Source organism: Tachysurus vachellii, chromosome 2 (genome assembly GCF_030014155.1).
Source record: "Tachysurus vachellii isolate PV-2020 chromosome 2, HZAU_Pvac_v1, whole genome shotgun sequence".
Classification (NCBI taxonomy): Eukaryota; Metazoa; Chordata; class Actinopteri; order Siluriformes; family Bagridae; genus Tachysurus; species Tachysurus vachellii.
In genome coordinates this window covers 4,373,071-4,395,570 of record NC_083461.1, presented here as the reverse complement: position 1 = coordinate 4,395,570, position 22,500 = coordinate 4,373,071, and the positions used below count along the sequence as shown (strand labels likewise).

General features: G+C 42.6%; 1 protein-coding gene across 2 annotated transcripts in view; it reads right to left on the bottom strand.

The window, feature by feature from the left end:
- The window catches only part of thrab (thyroid hormone receptor alpha b), a 141,782-nt gene that overhangs the window by 33,782 nt on the left and 85,500 nt on the right, over positions 1-22,500 (bottom strand). For both annotated transcript variants that reach the window (XM_060894501.1, XM_060894484.1), the window contains exon 3: positions 120-334. Coding sequence is in view for 1 of the 2 variants with exons in the window: in XM_060894484.1 (XP_060750467.1) it covers positions 120-175 (56 nt within the window). In the remaining variant the exon portion in view is untranslated. The remainder of the gene's footprint in view (positions 1-119; positions 335-22,500) is intronic.

The following is a 22,500-nucleotide window of genomic DNA, read 5'->3' as shown; positions in this document are numbered from 1 at the left end:
ATAAAACCACATAAGAAATGTGAAAGAAAGAAAGAAAGAAAGAAAGAAAGAAAGAAAGAAAGAAAGAAAGAAAGAAAGAAAGTCAGAGGTAGGATGAGCTATGAGGAGGAGTGACTCACCTTTTCTCTTCTGTCTCTGATTGGTTAAGATCCTGCTCCTTGGGCATGTGTTCCATTCACCTTAATTCCATCCAGCAGCCAATCATGTGAGACTGAGGCAGGCCCCACTTGAGGACAGATGCCTGTCATTCGCGTCGCTGAGTCAGACGGACATCCCACAGCTCAGCGGCCAATCCTGATGCTTGTTGCAACACTGACCACCAATGAGACGCCACCTAAAACATAACAGAGACGCAAGTGTCATGATGCTGAAGTGAAAGAAGCCTAAGAGCTACAGCTGTGAAGTGTGTGTGAGATCTGTGAGAGATCTGTGTGAGGTGCGTGAGATCTGTGTGAGGTGTGTGAGCTGTGTGAGGTGTGTGAAGTGTGTAAAATCTGTGTGAAGGGTGTGTGAGATCTGTGTGAGGTCTGTGTGAGATCTGTGTGAGGTCTGTGTAACGTGTGTGTGAGGTATGTGTGAGGTATGTGTGAGATCTGTGTGAGATCTGTGTGAGGTCTGTGTAAAGTGTGTGTGAGGTATGTGTAAGGTATGTGTGAGATCTGTGTAAGGTATGTGTGAGATCTGTGTGAGATCTGTGTGAGATCTGTGTAAAGTGTGTGTGAGGTATGTGTGAGGTATGTGTGAGATCTGTGTGAGGTCTGTGTAAAGTGTGTGTGAGGTATGTGTGAGGTATGTGTGAGGTCTGTGTAAAGTGTGTGTGAGGTATGTGTAAGGTATGTGTGAGATCTGTGTGAGGTATATGTGAGATCTGTGTGAGATCTGTGTAAAGTGTGTGTGAGGTATGTGTAAGGTATGTGTGAGATCTGTGTGAGGTATGTGTGAGATCTGTGTAAAGTGTGTGTGAGGTATGTGTGAGGTATGTGTGAGGTATGTGTGAGATCTGTGTGAGGTCTGTGTAAAGTGTGTGTGAGGTATGTGTGAGGTATGTGTGAGATCTGTGTGAGGTATGTGTGAGGTATGTGTGAGGTATGTGTGAGATCTGTGTGAGGTATGTGTGAGCTGTGTGAGGTGTGTGAAGTGTGTAGAATCTGTGTGAAGGGTGTGTGAGATCTGTGTGAGGTCTGTGTGAGATCTGTGTGAGGTCTGTGTAACCTGTGTGTGAGGTATGTGTGAGATCTGTGTAAAGTGTGTGTGAGGTATGTGTGAAGGGTGTGTGAGATCTGTGTGAGGTCTGTGTAACGTGTGTGTGAGGTATGTGTGAGGTATGTGTGAGATCTGTGTGAGGTCTGTGTAAAGTGTGTGTGAGGTATGTGTAAGGTATGTGTGAGATCTGTGTGAGGTATGTGTGAGATCTGTGTGAGATCTGTGTGAGATCTGTGTAAAGTGTGTGTGAGGTATGTGTGAGGTATGTGTGAGATCTGTGTGAGGTCTGTGTAAAGTGTGTGTGAGGTATGTGTGAGGTATGTGTGAGGTCTGTGTAAAGTGTGTGTGAGGTATGTGTAAGGTATGTGTGAGATCTGTGTGAGGTATATGTGAGATCTGTGTGAGATCTGTGTAAAGTGTGTGTGAGGTATGTGTAAGGTATGTGTGAGATCTGTGTGAGGTATGTGTGAGATCTGTGTGAGGTCTGTGTGAGATCTGTGTGAGGTCTGTGTAAAGTGTGTGTGAGGTATGTGTGAGATCTGTGTGAGATCTGTGTGAGGTCTGTGTAAAGTGTGTGTGAGGTATGTGTAAGGTATGTGTGAGATCTGTGTGAGGTATGTGTGAGATCTGTGTGAGATCTGTGTGAGATCTGTGTAAAGTGTGTGTGAGGTATGTGTGAGGTATGTGTGAGATCTGTGTGAGGTCTGTGTAAAGTGTGTGTGAGGTATGTGTGAGGTCTGTGTAAAGTGTGTGTGAGGTATGTGTAAGGTATGTGTGAGATCTGTGTGAGGTATATGTGAGATCTGTGTGAGATCTGTGTAAAGTGTGTGTGAGGTATGTGTAAGGTATGTGTGAGATCTGTGTGAGGTATGTGTGAGATCTGTGTGAGATCTGTGTGAGATCTGTGTAAAGTGTGTGTGAGGTATGTGTGAGATCTGTGTGAGGTCTGTGTAAAGTGTGTGTGAGGTATGTGTAAGGTATGTGTGAGATCTGTGTGAGGTATGTGTGAGATCTGTGTGAGATCTGTGTGAGATCTGTGTAAAGTGTGTGTGAGGTATGTGTGAGGTATGTGTGAGATCTGTGTGAGGTCTGTGTAAAGTGTGTGTGAGGTATGTGTGAGGTCTGTGTAAAGTGTGTGTGAGGTATGTGTAAGGTATGTGTGAGATCTGTGTGAGGTATATGTGAGATCTGTGTGAGATCTGTGTAAAGTGTGTGTGAGGTATGTGTAAGGTATGTGTGAGATCTGTGTGAGGTATGTGTGAGATCTGTGTGAGATCTGTGTAAAGTGTGTGTGAGGTATGTGTGAGGTATGTGTGAGATCTGTGTGAGGTCTGTGTAAAGTGTGTGTGAGGTATGTGTGAGGTATGTGTGAGATCTGTGTGAGGTATGTGTGAGATCTGTGTGAGGTATGTGTGAGCTGTGTGAGGTGTGTGAAGTGTGTAAAATCTGTGTGAAGGGTGTGTGAGATCTGTGTGAGGTCTGTGTGAGATCTGTGTGAGGTCTGTGTAACCTGTGTGTGAGGTATGTGTGAGGTATGTGTGAGATCTGTGTAAAGTGTGTGTGAGGTATGTGTGAGGTATGTGTGAGATCTGTGTGAGGTATGTGTGAGATCTGTGTGAGGTCTGTGTAAAGTGTGTGTGAGGTATGTGTGAGGTATGTGTGAGATCTGTGTGAGGTATGTGTGAGGTATGTGTGAGATCTGTGTGAGGTCTGTATAAAGTGTGTGTGAGGTATGTGTGAGGTGTGTGTGAGGTATGTGTGAGATCTGTGTGAGAACTTGGTGCTATCACTCAGTTCAGATCTCTGTGTCAGCAGGAGAAACACAGTAGTGCTAAGCTCTGTTTAACACCAACACCTGAAGAACAGCTAAATGGCATGAAGCAAAAATGGAATAGAGTTTTTAGCTCCAGCAAGCTGACTGCTTTAACACAGGCTTAGAGCTCAAGTGCAAACACTGCAACAAGGTCAACAGCAGCAGTGAACACCCCCCCCCCCCCACCCCACACACACACACACACACACACATACACACACAGTGGTAAACTGACAGCTCGTTTATTTCAACTGCAGGACTTGGCTAACTAGCGCTGGCTGTTTGACTGCTATCAGGAAGTAGAATCATGTCATCAAATAACTGTATTTTCTTATCAATAGATTCTTGCCTATTTATTTTTGTGGAAGAAATGAATGAATGAATGAATGAATGAATGAATGAATGAATGAATTAATTAATTAAGGAAGGAAGGAAGGAAGGAAGGAAGGAAGGAAGGAAGGAAGGAAGGAAGGAAAAGAAAAGGAATGAAGAAAGAAAGGTGGGAAGTGCAGAAAGAAAGAAAGAAAGAAAGAAAGAAAGAAAGAAAGAAAGAAAGAAAGAAAGAAAGAAAGAAAGAAAGAAAGAACAAGAATCAAAAAGTAAGAGAAACAAGACAGGTAGGTGAATAGATAGATAGATAGATAGATAGATAGATAGATAGATAGATAGATAGATAGATAGACGGACGGAAGTACGGATGGATAAAGAAAGAGAGAGAAAAAGAAAGAAAGAAAGAAAGAAAGAAAGAAAGAAAGAAAGAAAGAAAGAAAGAAAGAAAGAGAAGAAAATCACCGAAGCCAGGTTCATCTGTTTACATTTGACATGCTTCATCTGTACCACTGTAACAGACCTGCTGTCTGCTAGCAGCTTTGTTCCGTCTGCGTTTCTGGCCTCTGACGTGGGAGCCATGTTTGCACGTGTAACACGGCCTGTCAGCTCGGCTGTATACACTGTCACATTTGCTTACGTTCAGGGAAACAGTGAGCAGTTTGCCGTTCAGGTTCTGACGAGAGATAGCAGTTCAGCCAGACTTTCAAACAAACACTGCGCTCTTCAGATTCCTCCCAGCTTCCATATTTTATACAATATACAATGTGTGACAGGTTTCTTCTGCACATTTCATTCAAGTCAACAGCTAGAGTTGGAAAACACCATAGGTACATTAGTAACAGCAGTGATACTAGAGCAGTAAGAGTTTGTCAGTCTGCAGCCACAAGTAAGTCGCTAGTACAGAGTACAGAGTATAGCACCAGTAGCACCAGTACCACCAGTACCAACCTGGGAGAGTGACAGCTAACATGTTCTTCCTTTGAGACATACAAAACCATTACATCTTTTCAAGCTGCTTCTCGTCAAAGATCAGCTATAAATCCTCAGATGAAATGCAGGATGTCAGAATGCAGGCAGGAAAGGAAAAGCTGAAATAGTGGAAACTGAGATGATCTTGGAGTGCATGTTTACTTTGTAGATACATACTGCCACCTACTTTGTACATACATACTGCCAGGTCTAGCTCATACTGTACATGCTTCAATAATGGGGTGGAGAATAGGGGAAGAATGGGAAAGAATAAGGAAGATGACACTTCCTTGATCCCATGTTCATCACTACTGTTAGTGACGTGACGTGGCGTACGGCTATGTACGGTGACCCATACTCAGAATTTGTTCTCTGCATTTAACCCATCCAAAGTGCACACACCCAGCAGTGAACACACACACACACCGTGAACACACACCCGGAGCAGTGGGCATCCATTTATGATGCGGCGCCCGGGGAGCAGTTGGTGGGGGGTTCGGTGCCTTGCTCAAGGACACCTCAGTCATGGTATTGCCGGCCCGAAATTCGATCCCACAACCTTAGGGTTAGGAGTCAAACTCTCTAACCATTTGGCCATTAGGGATACTGGCCAAAAAAGTTAAGCTGTATCCTGCAAGTATCACACACCAAGCTGGGGAATGAGTAGCCAAAGACGGGACTGTTTTTGATGTCAGCAATCAGAGTAAAACCAGCACAGGCACAAGCTTTGTTGTTGAAACTATTGGGTTAGTATCAGGTCTGGAAAAAAAAACAAGAATTGATATTTGGTAAAGATTCCATTATATCCTTGAGCAACATAAGTATGGAGAGACATTTAACATTTCACAAACATTTCTCCAATCACACAACGCTGAAACTGAAAGAACTGTCATTGTGAAAAATAAAATATCAATTCAATCTTCTTCAAGAAGAACAATGGTATTTTTTATCCCTCAGACATGATGAAAGTATATAGCCGATTGATAGTCGTTTATAATTTATCACTTATCCTGTTCTGATTCATTCATTTGTTCATTTTCTACCGCTTATCCGAACTACCTCGGTTCACGGGGAGCCTGTGTCTATCTCAGGCGTCATCGGGCATCAAGGCAGGATACACCCTGGACGGAGTGCCAACCCATCGCAGGGCACACACACACACACACCCTCAATCAACCTACCATGCCAATGCCAATCAACCTACCATGCATGTCTTTGGACCGGGGGAGGAAACCGGAGTACCCGGAGGAAACCCCCGAGGCACGGGGAGAACATGCAAACTCCACACACACAAGGCGGAGGCGGGAATCGAGCCCCGACCCTGGAGGTGTGAGGCGAACGTGCTAACCACTAAGCCACCGTGCCCCCCCCCTCCTGTTCTGATTAATTGTAATAATTACAGGGCTCATTGAAAAGCCAGACCCTATAAAACAACACCACCTGAATAGTAATTTTGTGTTTAGGTGAGCAAAAAAAAGGGAACAATGAGACCATGATTAGCAAGGCTGTTGGTTGCCAGGTCTTACTGCTCTGTTGGGAAAAAGAGCAGCAGTGTGTGCGTGTGTGTGTGTGCGCATACCAAACACACAACTGGGCCTGCATCCGGCTGTCCTACATTACACATTCAATGCAGGAGCACACTTCAGTTCAAGGGCACCGAAACAAGTGTATGATGCAAGCCAGCCAGAGCAGTGCCAAAGGGACATTCATCCTGTATTAGCTAATGCTTGGCTGGCTACTTTCAGGATGCTGGCTTGCTTGTGTCCACTGGCCAAACTGTCCTGCTACTACAGTACATACCAAAAATTGCAAGAGAGTTTGCTTGTGTGCAAGGCTCCTACGTCAGTCTGTCAGCGAGCGGTGTAGCACTTGTCAATGCAATCTGTTCTCAGTCAGAAATACAGGAAGGACAGCACTCTCAGCTGAGAGGCTTCTACAAGTGGGAAAAGATGTAACGCTTCCCCTCCTCAAACCATCTTCCTACACCCCTTTTCAGAACGAGACGATGCTGTCCATAGACGCTCGTTCCTCTCAGCTTGTGCCTTCTGCAGCCTCTCCTGCACGGGTCCGGGTCAAATCCATAAAGCATCATGCCTTCAAACACTCAGGACATATAAAAAGCTTTATAGCCCCGGGGATCTTGTTTCAAATGCTACATTGAAAAAGACTGAGCAGGTAGAATGCGATAAAGCTGACCGAAACAGAACGGAAGAGAGAAAACCGAGGCAAAAATAACTCAAATTTGAGGGGTCAGGATTTGAAGGGTAAAATTAGAGTGGCACTACAGCTGCAAGGGGAAATTTTCAGGATACAGCAATACATTAAGGCTGTAAAAGTGACTGGATAATAAGTGGGCAAGAAAGGTAGAGGAAGAGACTCGTTAATACAGTATATCATTAATAAACAAGCTGTAGGCATTTCTGGGCATTGCAGGTGCGTCTATATGGGTGTCGGACAGCATGAAGATATATGTTAGCTGGCATATATGTTGACGCAGTGCAGTGCAAAAACAGTACAGGTGCAGTTACTGCTTGCTCCATTCCAAAATCTTTTAATTGGCCTTTTGAAAATGAAAGTTGGACCACTTTTTGCCCATCAGCATCATTTCGCTCCTTGCCATCACCTTAATTGCACACTTCAAAACAGAAGATTCGAAACAGCATGAAAAAGAATAATTACTGACCGAGTTACTACACTATGGATTTAGAGTGCATGCAAAAGAAGGCAGTGTTGGTAGAAGAGCTCAAGAAAGTGGTTATACTGCAGATGTAAGATACCAAGGATAAGTGCAACAGGAGCCACTGCTTTTTATGGCAAATACACAAAAAATACAGCACAATGGTTCCCGTTATTTTAATTGATCAACGCTATAGTGATTCTTCCTAAAACAATCCTTTTACATTTACATCAGGGCATCACATGTACAGTAGATGGTGGTGGAATCAGACTTGGCAGTTTAAGGACAAAAATATACCAAGAAATGACTAGAAGGAAACCAGCTGTTCATTCTTCCTTGGGGGATGTGGTAGATTAGTCTATAAGGTGTTGGACTACTGCTCGGTAGGTTGTTGCTTCAAATCCCAGGTCCACCAAGTTTCACTGCAAGGTCCTTATAAATGTAAATGCCCTTTATTTATGGGTCAGCCAACTAAACTACCTCAATTTACCTCAAATCATTTTCAGTAACTGCTGTAGCCTGAGTAGCCTGCTGGAAGTTGGGAATAAACCAAAGAACCACTGGGACAGACACAGGAAGATCATGGACAGACAGACAGTAACCTGAGCTCAGGACTAAACCAGGGACTCTGGCGCTATAAGGTGTCAACACTACTAGTGACGTGACATACGGTTAAGTACGGTGACCCAATACTCAGAATTCGTTCTCTGCGTTTAACCCATCCAAAGTGCACACACACAGCAGTGAACACACACACACACACGCACACACCGTGAACACACACCCGGAGCAGTGGGCAACCATTTATGATGTGGTGCCCGGGGAGCAGTTGGGGGGGTTCGGTGCCTTGCTCAAAGGCACCTCAGTCGTGGTATTGCCGGCCCGAGACTCGAACCCACAACCTTAGGGCTAGGAGTCAAACTCTCTAACCATTAGGCCACAACTTCCCCAATACCCACCAATAACGGCCATTAGTATAAAAATAAAACTGACTGCATTCTTGTTATACCCAATTATAAGGTCTTTCCTTTAGTGTTGATTCAGTGGATTCAGTTGATTCGTCTCAATGCTGATATTTACAGGAAACATTGAACACCGTATACATGTTTATTTTCTTAGAGAAAAGGTGAATCAAATGTATTGAGTAGTCAAACTCGTGTGTTAGTACAGTTTAACAAACAGAAAACACACATGGTAGTTATAAACTCACTGGTACCCTCAAAGGAGGGGTTGAAACATTAACCATTTAAACAGTTTTCAAAGTGTCACAATGAATTGTATGTATGTAATGAAATGTAAATGACTCGGTTTGTTGGTTCGTATGAAGTAAAAGACCAACATTGGTTTATTCATCTCTCTCACATTGAGCTAAACAGCACCAAAGTTAATGCTTTTGCTAAGAAAAGTCATCTTGTAGAAAAAGAAGAAGATGAAGAAGGTAGGGCTGGGCGATAAAACGATAACGATATGTATCGCGATAGACACGTGATCGATATCAATAAAAAATGTGTTCGATATTTTTTATTCTTCGTCGGAAGAAAACAGAGGTTGCGAAGCAAGTTTGGTTGCATTAACAAAGGTACTCGCTCTCTGGTAACCTAGCAACGTAGGGAGTGACACGCTAACAGCCAATCATGTAACAGTATCAAGTTTGGTTGCGCCGTATCGTTGTCTCGTGCCGGTCTGCTGGATTCCTCTTCAGTAACCGGCGACTGATGAAAATGAGCCGCAGCAAGCGAGGAAATTGTAAATAAAAGAGGAAAATTCAGCTCGACAGTACGGCAGTTTGTTGGATATTATAAGTCTGACCGTAGTCACAAGAACGTTGTCTGCAAATTATGCGAGACCTTTTCTCTATGTTTATATTTAACACTTTGCACTATTTTATTACACTTTATTAAGCATTTCTTACATTTTCTTTCATTTTGCACCTTAAATGTTAAGAGATAATTGTTAAGTGTTCATTGTGACTTTAGACTCATTTTTTTACATTATAATTCTGTGAGGTTTCCTGGTTGTTGACATTTCTGTCTTAATAACTGAGGGGATGATGATCAGAGGAAGGTTAAGTTTAAAATAAAAATGATTAAATGTAATATATTTTTCTCCTGGTCCTTATTTTAAATGGGTCATAAACAATATCAATAATTATCGATATCGACCGATATGAAACACCGATATCGTGATACGGTTTTCAGCCATATCGCCCAGCCCTAGAAGAAGGTTTATATGCTTATTTATATGCCTATAAGAAGTGGATTTCTGTAATTGTTTAGATCTCTAAATGTATATCATTCTATTGGCACATGAATCCTTTTTAAACTAATTGGCTTCAACATAAACTAAGAAAGAACAAAAATCTACATTTTATGGCTAAATGATTACATTAATCAATTAACGTTTAAGGGCGCACGGTGGCTTAGTGGTTAGCATGTTCGCCTCACACCTCCAGGGTTGGGGGTTCGATTCCCGCCTCCACCTTGTGTGTGTGGAGTTTGCATGTTCTCCCTGTGACTCGGGGGTTTCCTCCGGGTACTCCGGTTTCCTCCCCCGGTCCAAAGACATGCATGGTAGGTTGATTGGCATCTCTGGAAAATTGTCCGTAGTGTGTGAGTGAATGAGAGTGTGTGTGTGTTCCCTGTAATGGGTTGGCACTCCGTCCAGGGTGTATTGATGCCTTGATGCCCGATGACGCCTGAGATAAGCACAGGCTCCCCGTGACCCGAGGTAGTTCAGATAAGTGCTAGAAGATGAGTGGGTGAGTGAGAATTACAGTTAATTTCAACAAAGGTTCTATCTGAGTGTGTTTTTGGTTAAGCAATTCCATATAAATCCCTGATAGAACAACTGATACAAGTAAATAACTGATAGAACACTGCAGAGAAAGACATTTCAGGCCAATAAAGGCCACTTTATGAACGTATACTCAACGTAAACAACGTCGGAACCTCCACAACATGGACATTCTGTGCTGTGCTCTTATCCTCAATACCGCTAGTTGGTTTCACTCAAACAGAAGCACAGAGAAATGCAGACAAACATTTGATGGAAACCTTTACAATAACATTCAGTATTTCATTTATACAATTCTAAACAAGGCCACACAAGCACTTCAACATCTATACTAATGATACATGGTGTTATTTCAAGCAAGTAAGCAGATGTTATCCAGACGTATAACTTCCTTAGGTGGCCCAAGACTTCTGCAGTGTACTAAAGTGATTCACTCACTCACTCATTTTCTACCGCTTATCCGAACTACCTCGGGTCACGGTGAGCCTGTGGCGTCTCAGGCGTCATCGGGCATCAAGGCAGGATACACCCTGGACGGAGTGCCAACCCATCACAGGGCACACACACACACACTCATTCATTCACGCAATCACACACTACGGACAATTTTCCAGAGATGCCAATCAACCTACCATGCATGTCTTTGGACCGGCGGAGGAAACCGGAGTACCCGGAGGAAACCCCCAAGGCACAGGGAGAACATGCAAACTCCACACACACAAGGCGGAGGTGGGAATCGAACCCCCAACCCTGGAGGTGTGAGGCAAACGTGCTAAACACTAAGCCACCGTGACCCCCACTAAAGTGACTGCAGATAGATTTTAACATGACAAGAGACACTCAGCTGGGGTCCAAAACTAATCAGCAACAAGCTGCTAATGAGAATATGTTTCCATCAGCGACGGTCTTTACAATAACTGCTTTATCTTGGTCAGGACCATGTTGATGTTTTATGTTGCTTTAACTCATGAAATTGAGACAAAATGTTTTTCTTCTTTGTCTATTTAAATAAAGAAGAAGAAAAGAAGAAAGAGTTGAAATCGTTCTCATGGCTGGATGTGGAACGTCACGTGGATGCGTTGCACATTGACAGGAAACACGGCGAGGACGTAATGCAGAACAGGTGAGACGACGCTGTGGGTTTCATGACATCATCAAAAATCATGACAAAGTCCCCAAACAGGCAACTTATTGATATGCCATCAAATATTTCCATCAAATTCTATTCAACTTCACTCAGCTCTATTGTTCTGTCCTGTACATCACCATACTCCTTAACACCAGTACTTATCACCAGTCCATTCTCCACTACAGTACTGAACACCAGTTTCATTCTCCACCACTCTACTTAACACCAGTCCATACTTCACTACTCTACTTAACACCAGTCCATTCTCCACTACAGTACTGAACACCAGTCCATTCTCCACCACTCTACTTAACACCAGTCCATACTTCACCACTCTACTGAACACCAGTCCATTCTCCACTACAGTATTTAACACCAGTCCATTCTCCACTACAGTACTTAACACCAGTCCATTCTCCACTACAGTACTTAACACTAGTCCATTCTCCACCACAGTACTGAACACCAGTCCATTCTCCACCACAGTACTGAACACCAGTCCATTCTCCACCACAGTACTGAACACCAGTCCATTCTCCACTACAGTACTTAACACCAGTCCATTCTCCACTACAGTATTTAACACCAGTCCATTCTCCACTACAGCACTGAACACCAGTCCATTCTCCACCACTCTACTTAACACCAGTCCATACTTCACCACTCTACTGAACACCAGTCCATTCTCCACTACAGTATTTAACACCAGTCCATTCTCCACTACAGTACTTAACACCAGTCCATTCTCCACTACAGTACTTAACACCAGTCCATTCTCCACCACAGTACTGAACACCAGTCCATTCTCCACCACAGTACTGAACACCAGTCAATTCTCCACCACTCTACTGAACACCAGTTAATTCTCCACCACTGTACTTAACACTAATCCTTTCTCCACCACAGTACTTAACATCAGTCCATACTTCACTACTCTACTTAACACCAGTCCATTCTCCACCACTCTACTGAACACCAGTATTTCTTGCCATTTCTCTTTCTCAATATATAAAGCAGAGTTTGCCATTTAGCAGTGTTTGCTGTGTATAATCCTCGCACCTAAAGAACACCCTGCAGGCCTGTTTACTATCACACAGTTATTAATAGGTGCTAATAAATCACACCCTTGGAGACGTGCAGCCGTCAGGCTTTATGCCTCTTACAAGGGTAGCGTGAGTTACTGCAACAGAATGTGAGCTCTAACTAGGCCCTAAACCAATAAGAAGAAACATCTAGCTCTAGCTAGCAAAAGTGGCTAAATGCTCAGAATGAAAAAAGTTCAAATAAATCAGAGGTCACTGATCCCATTTTTTAACCTGAACCAAATCTCAGAATTTTGAGCACTTGAAGATAATCCCAGCCTCTTGGTAGCTAGTCCAAAATCTCCGATAGCTACTTCTGGGTCTTTCTGTTGATTAATTCTGTGAAATATCCGCAAATTTAGCAGCTTTACAGTTTGGGTCCCAGGTTCCTTGTAGCATTTAGGGCCTTTTTACACCTTGTGTGTGTGGAGTTTGCATGCTCTCCCCATGCCTCGGGGGTTTCCTCCGGGTACTCCGGTTTCCTCCCCCGGTCCAAAGACATGCATGGTAGGTTGATTGGCATCTCTGGAAAATTGTCCGTAGTGTGTGAGTGCATGAGTGAATGAGAGTGTGTGTGCCCTGCGATGGGTTGGCACTCCGTCCAGGGTGTATCCTGCCTTGATGCCCGATGACGCCTGAGATAGGCACAGGCTCCCCGTGACCCGAGGTAGTTCGGATAAGCGGTAGAAAATGAATGAGTGAATGAGAATTTTCTTAAGTATCCATGACACAAGTCACTGTGAATAAAAAAAATGTTTTGTTTGTTTTTAATCAAAACAGATGTGAACTCTTGTATTTTTCCAGATGTGAAATTCGATGGTTTTACATTCCGTACATCTCCGAATCTGCACATTAGTGTGTTACAATGTAGGAAAAAAAAAAACAGTTCCTAACAGTGAGACTATAATCATACAATCAAAACGTCACACCTTCCACACCTTTAGGGCCGAACCCCATTCCGTTCCCTGTCACACACACACACACACACACACACACACACACACACACACACACACACACTAGTGTTGAGCGGTAGGATATTGTGTTAGCTGGTGTTCAAGATGAAGAGGGGAAAAGGGAGGGATTGGCAGGAACTCAGCTTGGTACGAGAACGGTGGGTCAGTGAAAGGTCAGAGAACTGAGCACACAGTACAGAAAAATAAATCTTTACTTCTCTGGCAAAGACTGACTAAAATACTGCCAAGGCTGTGAGTGTGTTTGCAAACAAGAGCTGCTTTTTTATCCTTCTCATCTGCATGTTGCGTTGCAGAGCGGATCTGTCAACAAAAGCCAGATCTTGATCAGATGAAATCAGACTGTTCGTCTCGGTGCGACTTTGTGCTCTGTCTATTGTAAACCACAGCACCGAATAATATAAATCTTTCACAGATGGAGCTTGTAATGTGGGGAAACTTTCACCACAAGCTGTTCTCTCGTTCTCTCTTTATGTCACACTCTTTCTTCATTCTTTTTTTTTTTTTCCTTAGTGCTCATATTTTATTTCCACAGACCGAGCGCAAACTACAGTAAATGGTGCAGGCAACAGGATTTCCTCAAGCATCAGGCAAATACACAAACCTGTTGACCTACTTACAGCAATCAGGTAACAATAAACAGGACAGCGAGGAAATATAAATAACGCAAACTGAGCAGAGAGAGAGAGAGAGAGAGAAAGGTGCAGAATGGGAGAGAGAAAGAGGGACAGAGAGAGAGAAAGAGAGAGAGAGAGAGAGAGAGAGAGAGAGAGAGAGAGAGAGAGAGATGCAGAATGGGAGAGAGAGAGAAAGAGGGAGAGAGAGAGAGCGAGAGAAAGAGATACAGTAGGGAGAGAAAGAGAGGGGGAGGGAGGGAGTGAGAGTGAGCAAGAGAGAGAGAAAGAGAGAGAGAGAGAGAGAGAAAAGCAGAAAAAAGGGCGCACAGGGGTCAAAGGTCATGACCATGTTTTTGGTTGTAAATCCAGTGCTTTCACTCAGATTATCTGCAACACATCCAAAGTAAAAAAATAAAAGGTAAATAAATAAATAAACAAGGCATAACTGAATCACAATGTGCTTCGTATTGTCTGCCAAAGGAACACACTTTAGAAGTACTAGCTGAGAAAATGAAGGAGCGCCAATAATTATGACACATGGCTTGGATACGATAAAGAAAGTAAGAAACAAGTGAATGAATAGAAGTAAAACTAATAATAACATTCATTTTATATTTTCATTATTGTACATTAATCATATATATGTTATTAACCGCAAACATCTTATATAACTAACTTTAATTACCTAACAAGTAAGGTATTGGTGGGGTGCAAATAATTTTGGAGCTTTGCAGCACATATTTGACAATGGTATTCGTAGACTGTCTAATCTGTTTAATTAAAACCGTTAATTGTCGGCCTAGTTTTTGTAATATAATAAAAAAAAAGTACATTAGTTGATGATCAGGTATCATAACTTTTGGCACCCTAAAATAAAATTGTTGTACATTTTTATGAATGGAATCATAAAGAAAGATTTGGTACGAAACGAAAAGCAGAAGTAAAATCAGAGGTGTGTGTGTGTGTGTGTGTGTGTTCCAGGACTCAGCAGACAGGTGGATGGGAAGTGAGTCCAGGTGAGAGATGAGGGATCTGGGCACGTTGCCCTAACCTACTGCCCGAGCGGGCACGAGACACAACACACCACCATGTGCCAAGACAAATCTGTACAATATCAGCTGAAGAAATAAAAAAAAAAAAGCTCAAGGCATCTCTCTATCTCACCCTTTCTCTCTCTCTTTCTCTTTATTTTTACTCCACAAATGAGGAAAAAGCATTACCGATCTCTATATTTCCATCGGGTGAAATGACGTTAATAGTTAAACTTCTTTTATTAATGTTAGCCACAATTACACACAAATTCTTCTAAAAGAGCGATGAGTCATACTTAATCACTCACTCACTCACTCACTCATTTTCTACCCCTTATCCGAACTACCTCGGGTCACGAGGAGCCTGTGCCTATCTCAGGCGTCATCAGGCATCAAGGCAGGATACACCCTGGACGGAGTGCCAACCCATCGCAGGGAACACACACACACACACACTCTCATTCACTCACGCAATCACACACTACGGACAATTTTCCAGAGATGCCAATCAACCTACCATGCATGTCTTTGGACTGGGGGAGGAAACCGGAGTACCCGGAGGAAACCCCCGAGGCACGGGGAGAACATGCAAACTCCACACACACAAGGCGGAGGCGGGAATCGAACCCCCAACCCTGGAGGTGTGAGGCGAACGTGCTAACCTCTAAGCCACCGTGCCCCCATACTTAATCATTTTACTTAAATTACACCGAGGTTCACTATTCACTATTCACTATTTGCTCCCCAGGGTTTCATCTTTATATCGGTGTTCTCTGCACTGCCGTTATAACCATTCCGTTTCTTACAAATATTTACATTCATTTGTCTAATTCAAGTTTCGTGTTGACCAAACTCCAAATCCATAAAGTCGATAAACCTGACGTGGGGTTTCTATTTCAGAATAGAATCCAAGTGAAGTCCGTCTAGGAATCTTGTTTCAGAAAGTATAGCTTGGATTGTAATTCAAGATCTGATTTCTTTATAGGTTTAATGAAGAATCGGACAACAGACAAGTTCCTTGTCAGAGGGGGTTCCAAGTAGAGGTCTTCACGGGTCCACTTAGATCCGAAAACCCTAGGTCCAACCCGAGACCCGAGCGGGTTCGGGTCTAAAAGTTTCACGTGTGCCTCGGACACGGGTCGGGTCTATAATAGCGGCATCGGGTCTCGGGTAATTTAAAATGGATGTGTTTTTACCGACCGGACCCGAGAAGACCCGAACTACTGTATCTCATGTGTGTGCATCGACTCGAGTCCTTTTCCAACCTCTCCTTTGTTTGCCAAGACCACTTGCGATATTGCGTTGCTGGCGGATTCAATTTTGAATCTACGCTGTAGCGGTTACTTTTCTGTCTGACTGGTGGGAGCAGGGCTGCATCGGTGTGTGCAACATTCGGGTCCATTCGGGTTAAAAAAACTGCCAACCGGTCGGGTCGGACTCGTGTTTGATTCTTTTGGGTTTGTCTCGGGTCGGTCTTTCTTTAAAAAAATAAATAAATGACGCACGTCTGGTTCGGGTAAAAAGTGATTCGGGTCACTTCGGGTCGGGTACATTTCTTTAGACCTGAGAAGACCTCTAGTTCCAAGTAGATCTATAAATCCAAAATCCAAAACCCTATAAATCAAAAATCCCTTGAGGAAACTCCTCATCAGAGAAGGTCACAAGTAGAACCACTTAAGAAACATGTTTTCAAGCATGTAGTTATACGACTACTTCAAATTCCATGTAGGTCTGGTTCTGTCAAGAACCTGACAATATATCAGCAGAAGGGTTTCCAAGGATTCTTCTAAAAATCGAAGGACACTTATTCTTCCAAAGGATTTAACTACTACTAAAATGTTCTCTAAGGATTTTCCTATCAGTAAGGGATTCGAGGATTTCTCTAGGAATTAAAGAGCCTGTAATTTCACTAGTAAAGCTCCATGTTCATTAAAGGTTTAATACAGAACTCGACAACAGTCCGAGGAACAGTCCAAGGAACCATTGAGAACCAACACCATAAAACATGTTTAGTGTTCCTTGAACATCAGTTTCCATGCTCCTTAAAAGTTCCAACAGATGATTGACAGATGAAGTAGATCGCCTCTGATATCCAGACCCTTAAATAACCCAAGAGGAAGCTTTTTTCACCCGAGTGTAAGATTCCATGTAGACCCTGACATGTAGGTATTAAGATCCGTCATCACAGCCTGCAGAAGATCAAACTGTAGGAAAAATAAACCACCTGGATTCCATGCCAACCTGCTCTCACACAGATTATTCACCAAACAAGTGTGTGTGGGGAACAAGTGTGTGCATAAAGGCAGCAAGACGACCGATCGTAACCATGCAGTCCATGTGCACATGACCACAGAACAACTAAAGCCAAGCAGGATGTGCTGAGAACATAAAGACCAGGAATGGAACGCTTCTAAATAAAATTTGATTTGCCTGATTCAGAACATTCAGAGCAAATATTAATGTTCTTTGCTTGTCCCAAGAAGCCTTACTTATCTAAAAAACCCTTTCTTCATAATATCTAAGCAATGGTCAAGCTATCTTGGTATTCAGTAACAAGTTCTTTGAAGGCTCTACAAAGTTTTTTGATTGGATAGGAAAAGACTCTGCTGAAGGAGGCAAGAGAGGATCATCCCCCTGATGGAACACCGAAAACATTACAATGGTTCCATGTCAAAGAAAAAACCTATAAGAAAGCGCTTATACTCCTCAAGTGTGGATTTTTGCAAGCATGGAATTTAATTAGAAGGCATTCAGTATCTTTAAAAAGGTACCTTAAGGTTTCTTTGGATACTTCATTGATCTTAGGTGGGTCTGAATAGGAAATAGTCTGGTTTATCTTGAACAGCAAGGACGTTGGATTACTAGGATATTCATAAAAACGTTTTCTTTGGAACATTTCTTGGATTGTTAAGGATCCATATTTGAAGCCTCACTGAACAGGAAATCTTTTTATTCTATATAGAAGCATAAAAATGGAGCATGAATTACTAACAAAAGTGCATTCTTTGGGGCTTTTTACACCTGGTCACTTCATGCCTTTTCTGTGATCCGATAGCTATCCGATGGTAAAAAGACCAGGTCTAAATGCCCTCTGAAACGTTTTGGAGACGGATATAAATCCGATGGTCCAAACCCCTTCAGGAGGTGGTCTGGGACGTGTTTCAGATGAAACTGGACAGGTGTAAATGAATGTGGTTGTTCAAGCCACATACGTCAGCGCTATACTCCTCCCAAACGGAAGTACGTCACTCGCAGGTGACTCACGAGTCGTGCATCGCGCCAGAAACAGTTTTAACAAATTAGATAGCTATCGGATCAGAGACAACACATGAAGTGACTAGGTGTAAAAAAGGCCCTTAGATTCCTTGAGGACTCTTTTAAGCATTTATGGAAAACGGATCTGATGGTGTAGTGGTCAGAGATTCAAGGGTGGATTTTGTAAACTTGCATTAGGGAATTTAAGATAAAAATCGGATTAAACTGGAATGTTTTCCGGTACCGAGAGAACGCTGAAATAAAGGAAAAATCTGCATACACTGTTGAAATTTGGAAATAGTGATAGTTTTGCTTTGTTTTTTTTTTTGTTTTGTTTTCAAGTTCACAGAACCATGAAACCGAAACGATATCCATGACTTTCTCCAAAGCGAACCCTGTGTAATTTAAATAAGAGGATTAAATAGGACCATGTTTATGGAAAGAGAATAAAATCATAAACTGGTGGCTTCAGAGTTTTTCGCCAGTCATAAACAGAGAACGGACCCCAAGGGAACTTCTCAGCCTGAAATCTGTTCCGGATCTGTCCTGAGCGCCAGCACCGACCGTACACATGCAAATAAACATGACTATAAACACTCATTCCATGAACAAACACTGCGGGCTATGTTCATTAAAAAAAAAAAAAAAAAAAGATTTCCTCAAGATTTCAATTATGCACATGTAATTTTCTCCATACTCATGGGGGATTCCCAGAGTTCAGCTGAACTGCTCAGTCTCAGACATTTACATAGGAATTTAATTAGCATAGAGCTTTAGGAAGATAAAACCTCTTAACTAATCCATTAAGGACAACTTTTTCCAAAACTGAATCTTTTTTATCCAGGTTCCAAGTGAGAAAAGGTTTCCATGTAGAACCCATAAAGCAATCAGAAATCATTAAAATAAAAGTTAAAAAACGGGTTAAAAGAACAACCAATCTATTGCCCCTTTTCCACCGAGGCAGTTTGAGTGCTGGTTCGGGGCCTAATTTAGAACCAGTTCTTTCTTTTTCGACAGCCAAAGCACCGGCTCTGAACCAGGAAAAGTGGTTCTTAAGTAGCACCAAAACGTTGCTGGTCTAGACTTGTGTCAGGGGCTGTGGGCGGAGCTACTGTTAGCACATTTGATAATGTACCTTACAGTAAGTATACTAATGTTTTCATTAACATTATCAGCACACATAATAGTAGGTATCTACATGCTAAGGCTAACTTTTTTCTGTGTTAATGATAAAATAATGTTATGTACTTTCTCGATTACAACCTCCGTTTATACAGATTACATGGAGCTGCACGTAAAGGTTGGATTCGCCGCGTTTGGATGCCAATGTAGGTTCACAAAGCCATGAGCATTAACAGTAAAGCAACATCCGCCATTGTTGATGTGTTTGTGTTTGCCGCTGCTGCGCTAACGTTGCTGGGAAACATGGCACGTATACAGTGACTTCAGACTCGGCTCTGTGATGCTCTCTAGCCGGTGGAAAGGCAAACCGGTTCTTAGAAGGTTCGCCAGTGGAACCAACTTTGAACCAGCACCAGCGCTAGCTCTGAACCAGCACCCGGGTCTTTTTGGTGGAAAAGGGCCATATAAGACCCTTAAATATCCAAATCTAAGAACTATTTAATTTGTAGAAAAAGATTTGATGAAATTTTTTACTTAGTGTTCCTTGTAATTGACATCCAATGATCTCTTTAGAACTTGCCAAGAAATGACTTCCAAAGGATTCCAAATAGAACTTCTTTAGGAATGCAAGTACCCTTAAATACCCCAAAAAATCTTGAGAAAAGTTTTCCCCAAAGGCAATATTGTACGTTCCATGTGATTCCATGTAGAAATGATTTGGAAAGCTGAAATAGATCCCTTGAACTAGAACCTTCTCTTAGGTTACTCAAATTAGAAGCCCTCCAGAAATGTAAGATTCTTGAGGAAACCTTCTGAGAGTGTAATGTTCCTAGTAATTCATGGTCCATGTTCAATAAACAGTTGCAAGTAGAACATGTCTAGGTTCTATTAGAGTCTACTACATCTTAATTTAAGAACCATGAATAATCCAAAAAACCTTCAATTCCAAGTGCAATGTGATTAAAGTTATTCCATGTACAAATGATATAGGAATCTGAAAACCTTCAATAGATCCCTTAAACTAGAACTTTCTTTAGAGTTCCATAAAGTAGAAGTCCTCTAGTAATCGTAGTCCCCACACCCTCCAATCTACCAGCACTGTTCGACAGGTCCCACCATCTCTCAGGGTAAGAGGTAAGTATACTACAAGACTCTTCTCTGTTCTGGCACCAAGGTGGTGGAACGACCTTCCCCTAGAGGTCCGGACTGCTGAGTCACTGGCTATTTTCAAGTGCCGGTTGAAGACCTACTTATTCAGGAAACACTTTAACTAGCACTTCTTTCCTTATCTTTTGCATTTAAAAAAAAAAAAAAAAAAAACCTTTGACACTTTTTCATGTTTTAAACTCATGGTATCTTAAGTATGTAACCTAGTGAACCAGCATTAATGATTCAATGTTAGAGATTTAAGCACTTATGTATGTCGCTCTGGATAAGGGCGTCTGCCAAATGCTGTAAATGTAAATGTAAATGTAGTTCTTAATCCAAGTTCTGGGTTCAATAACAACTTCCCTTACTCACTTCCCCAATTTTTTCAAGTGAAACCCTTCTACGAATCGAAGAACTGTTGAGGAAACCATTTCCTAGTTTGATCCCCATGACAAATGAGTTTCTTGAAGAAACAACATATGAATCTAAACATAAATGTACATTATGTAGAATAAGTTCCTCCCTGGGGGGCAAGGTGGCTTAGTGGTTAGCACGTTCGCCTCACACCTCCAGGGTTGGGGGTTCGATTCCCACCTCCGCCTTGTGTGTGTGGAGTTTGCATGTTCTCCCCGTGCCCCGGGGGTTTCCTCCGGGTACTCCGGTTTCCTCCCCCGGTCCAAAGACATGCATGGTAGGTTGATTGGCACCTCTGGAAAATTGTCCGTAGTGTGTGATTGCGTTAGTGAATGAGTGTGTGTGTGTGTGCCCTGCGATGGGTTGGCACTCCGTCCAGGGTGTATCCTGCCTTGATGCCCGATGACGCATGAGATAGGCACAGGCTTCCCGTGACCCAAGGTAGTTCGGATAAACGGTAGAAAATGAACGAATGATGAAGTTCTTCCCTATCAGAATGGGGCTCCAAGCAGAACCGCATAGTATTTTTCAAAAACATTGATTTCTGATACTCAAGCTTCAATTTTGACAAAATATGAATATTTCTAGTACTATTTCTATCAGATCCACAGTTGAAGGCTCTAAGGAAAACTCTTCTAGGAATCTAACAACCTTTAGATTTACTCTTACTCTTTAAGGCTCATTCAGCCTACCCTTAATCATGACATACACCTAGTTATACACAAAAAACTACTCATACACCTACCCTCCCACTTAGCTCTAGCACTCACGCACACATCTCCGTCACCTCTGTAATAGGTCCTAAACGCTGACAGAAGCTAGGACCACCCTGAATAGTAAACATACCATCTAGCCCAAGGTCCAAGGGCTTGTAGATGGTACACGAGTAAGCCACAGGGTGGATCATGTATTTTGAGGCGAAACCTGTCCAGTGACACATGTGGAGCGCTGGACTCGATTAAACATTTGTTATACATGTACTTTCTTTGTGGCATGCATACAAAAAACCACGTACCACATCACAAACACTTGCAGCTCAAGATGAGGAACTGATAAAACTAGATGGCTTGTGGTACAGCTGCCCCGTGGTAGGACACAAAACACCTACTTAATCATACTCCTTTATTTCACCCCAAACGATTTTGGTTACTTTGCTTTTCCCAGAAGCCTTCAACTCATTCTGGAGTCTGTATATGCTCATGAGGGCTTTCAGATGGGAATCCATCATTATTTCTGTACACATAGGGCACTGGTGTGAGTGTGCCTTGAAGGGTATTTGTACATGTCCCTATGCCTTAATCGGACTATTTGTGAAGACGTGTTTGCTCAGCATGTGTGCAGAACCTCAAGAGTTTTTTTTGTCTGTTTATTTTGTGCAAACACACCTCTACCTTCGTCGGGATAAGCTCTCTTTTGCCCTTTCTTTTTTTCCTGGATTTTACTCCAGGTAAAGACTTTGCTAAATGGCCACTTTGTTGAGTGATGGCAGTAAGATTAAGATTTGGGGCAGGAAACTCAAACTCCTATGAGGCCACATATAAGTCAGGCCACACGCGCCCAAGAGGCCTGAGCTGCTTGAGCTCTTTGTATAGTGCTAATGAGGAGTGGAGGCACTTCATCAACAAGCTAGGAGCTCCGTGTGGATGTTCCTGGAACAAAGCCATTGTACTTTTGATACTCCACCCTAGCCAGAAACCCCACATGGTTCCCCTGCCATAGGGTCTGGAAGTGGGCGAGGACAATCGAGTGGTTGGGAGCTAATGAGGTTTGCACAGTATGATTAGTGTGTGGTAAATGCAGTTAGCATGGGCAGTAACCACAGACAGGAAGTAGTAATAAGGAAGAGGAACAAGTTATAGGGGTTAAAGCAACATGAAGGTTATAGACCTACAGAAAGTGGCCATGAATGGTATAAGTAGATGAATTAGTCAAAATCTGGCTA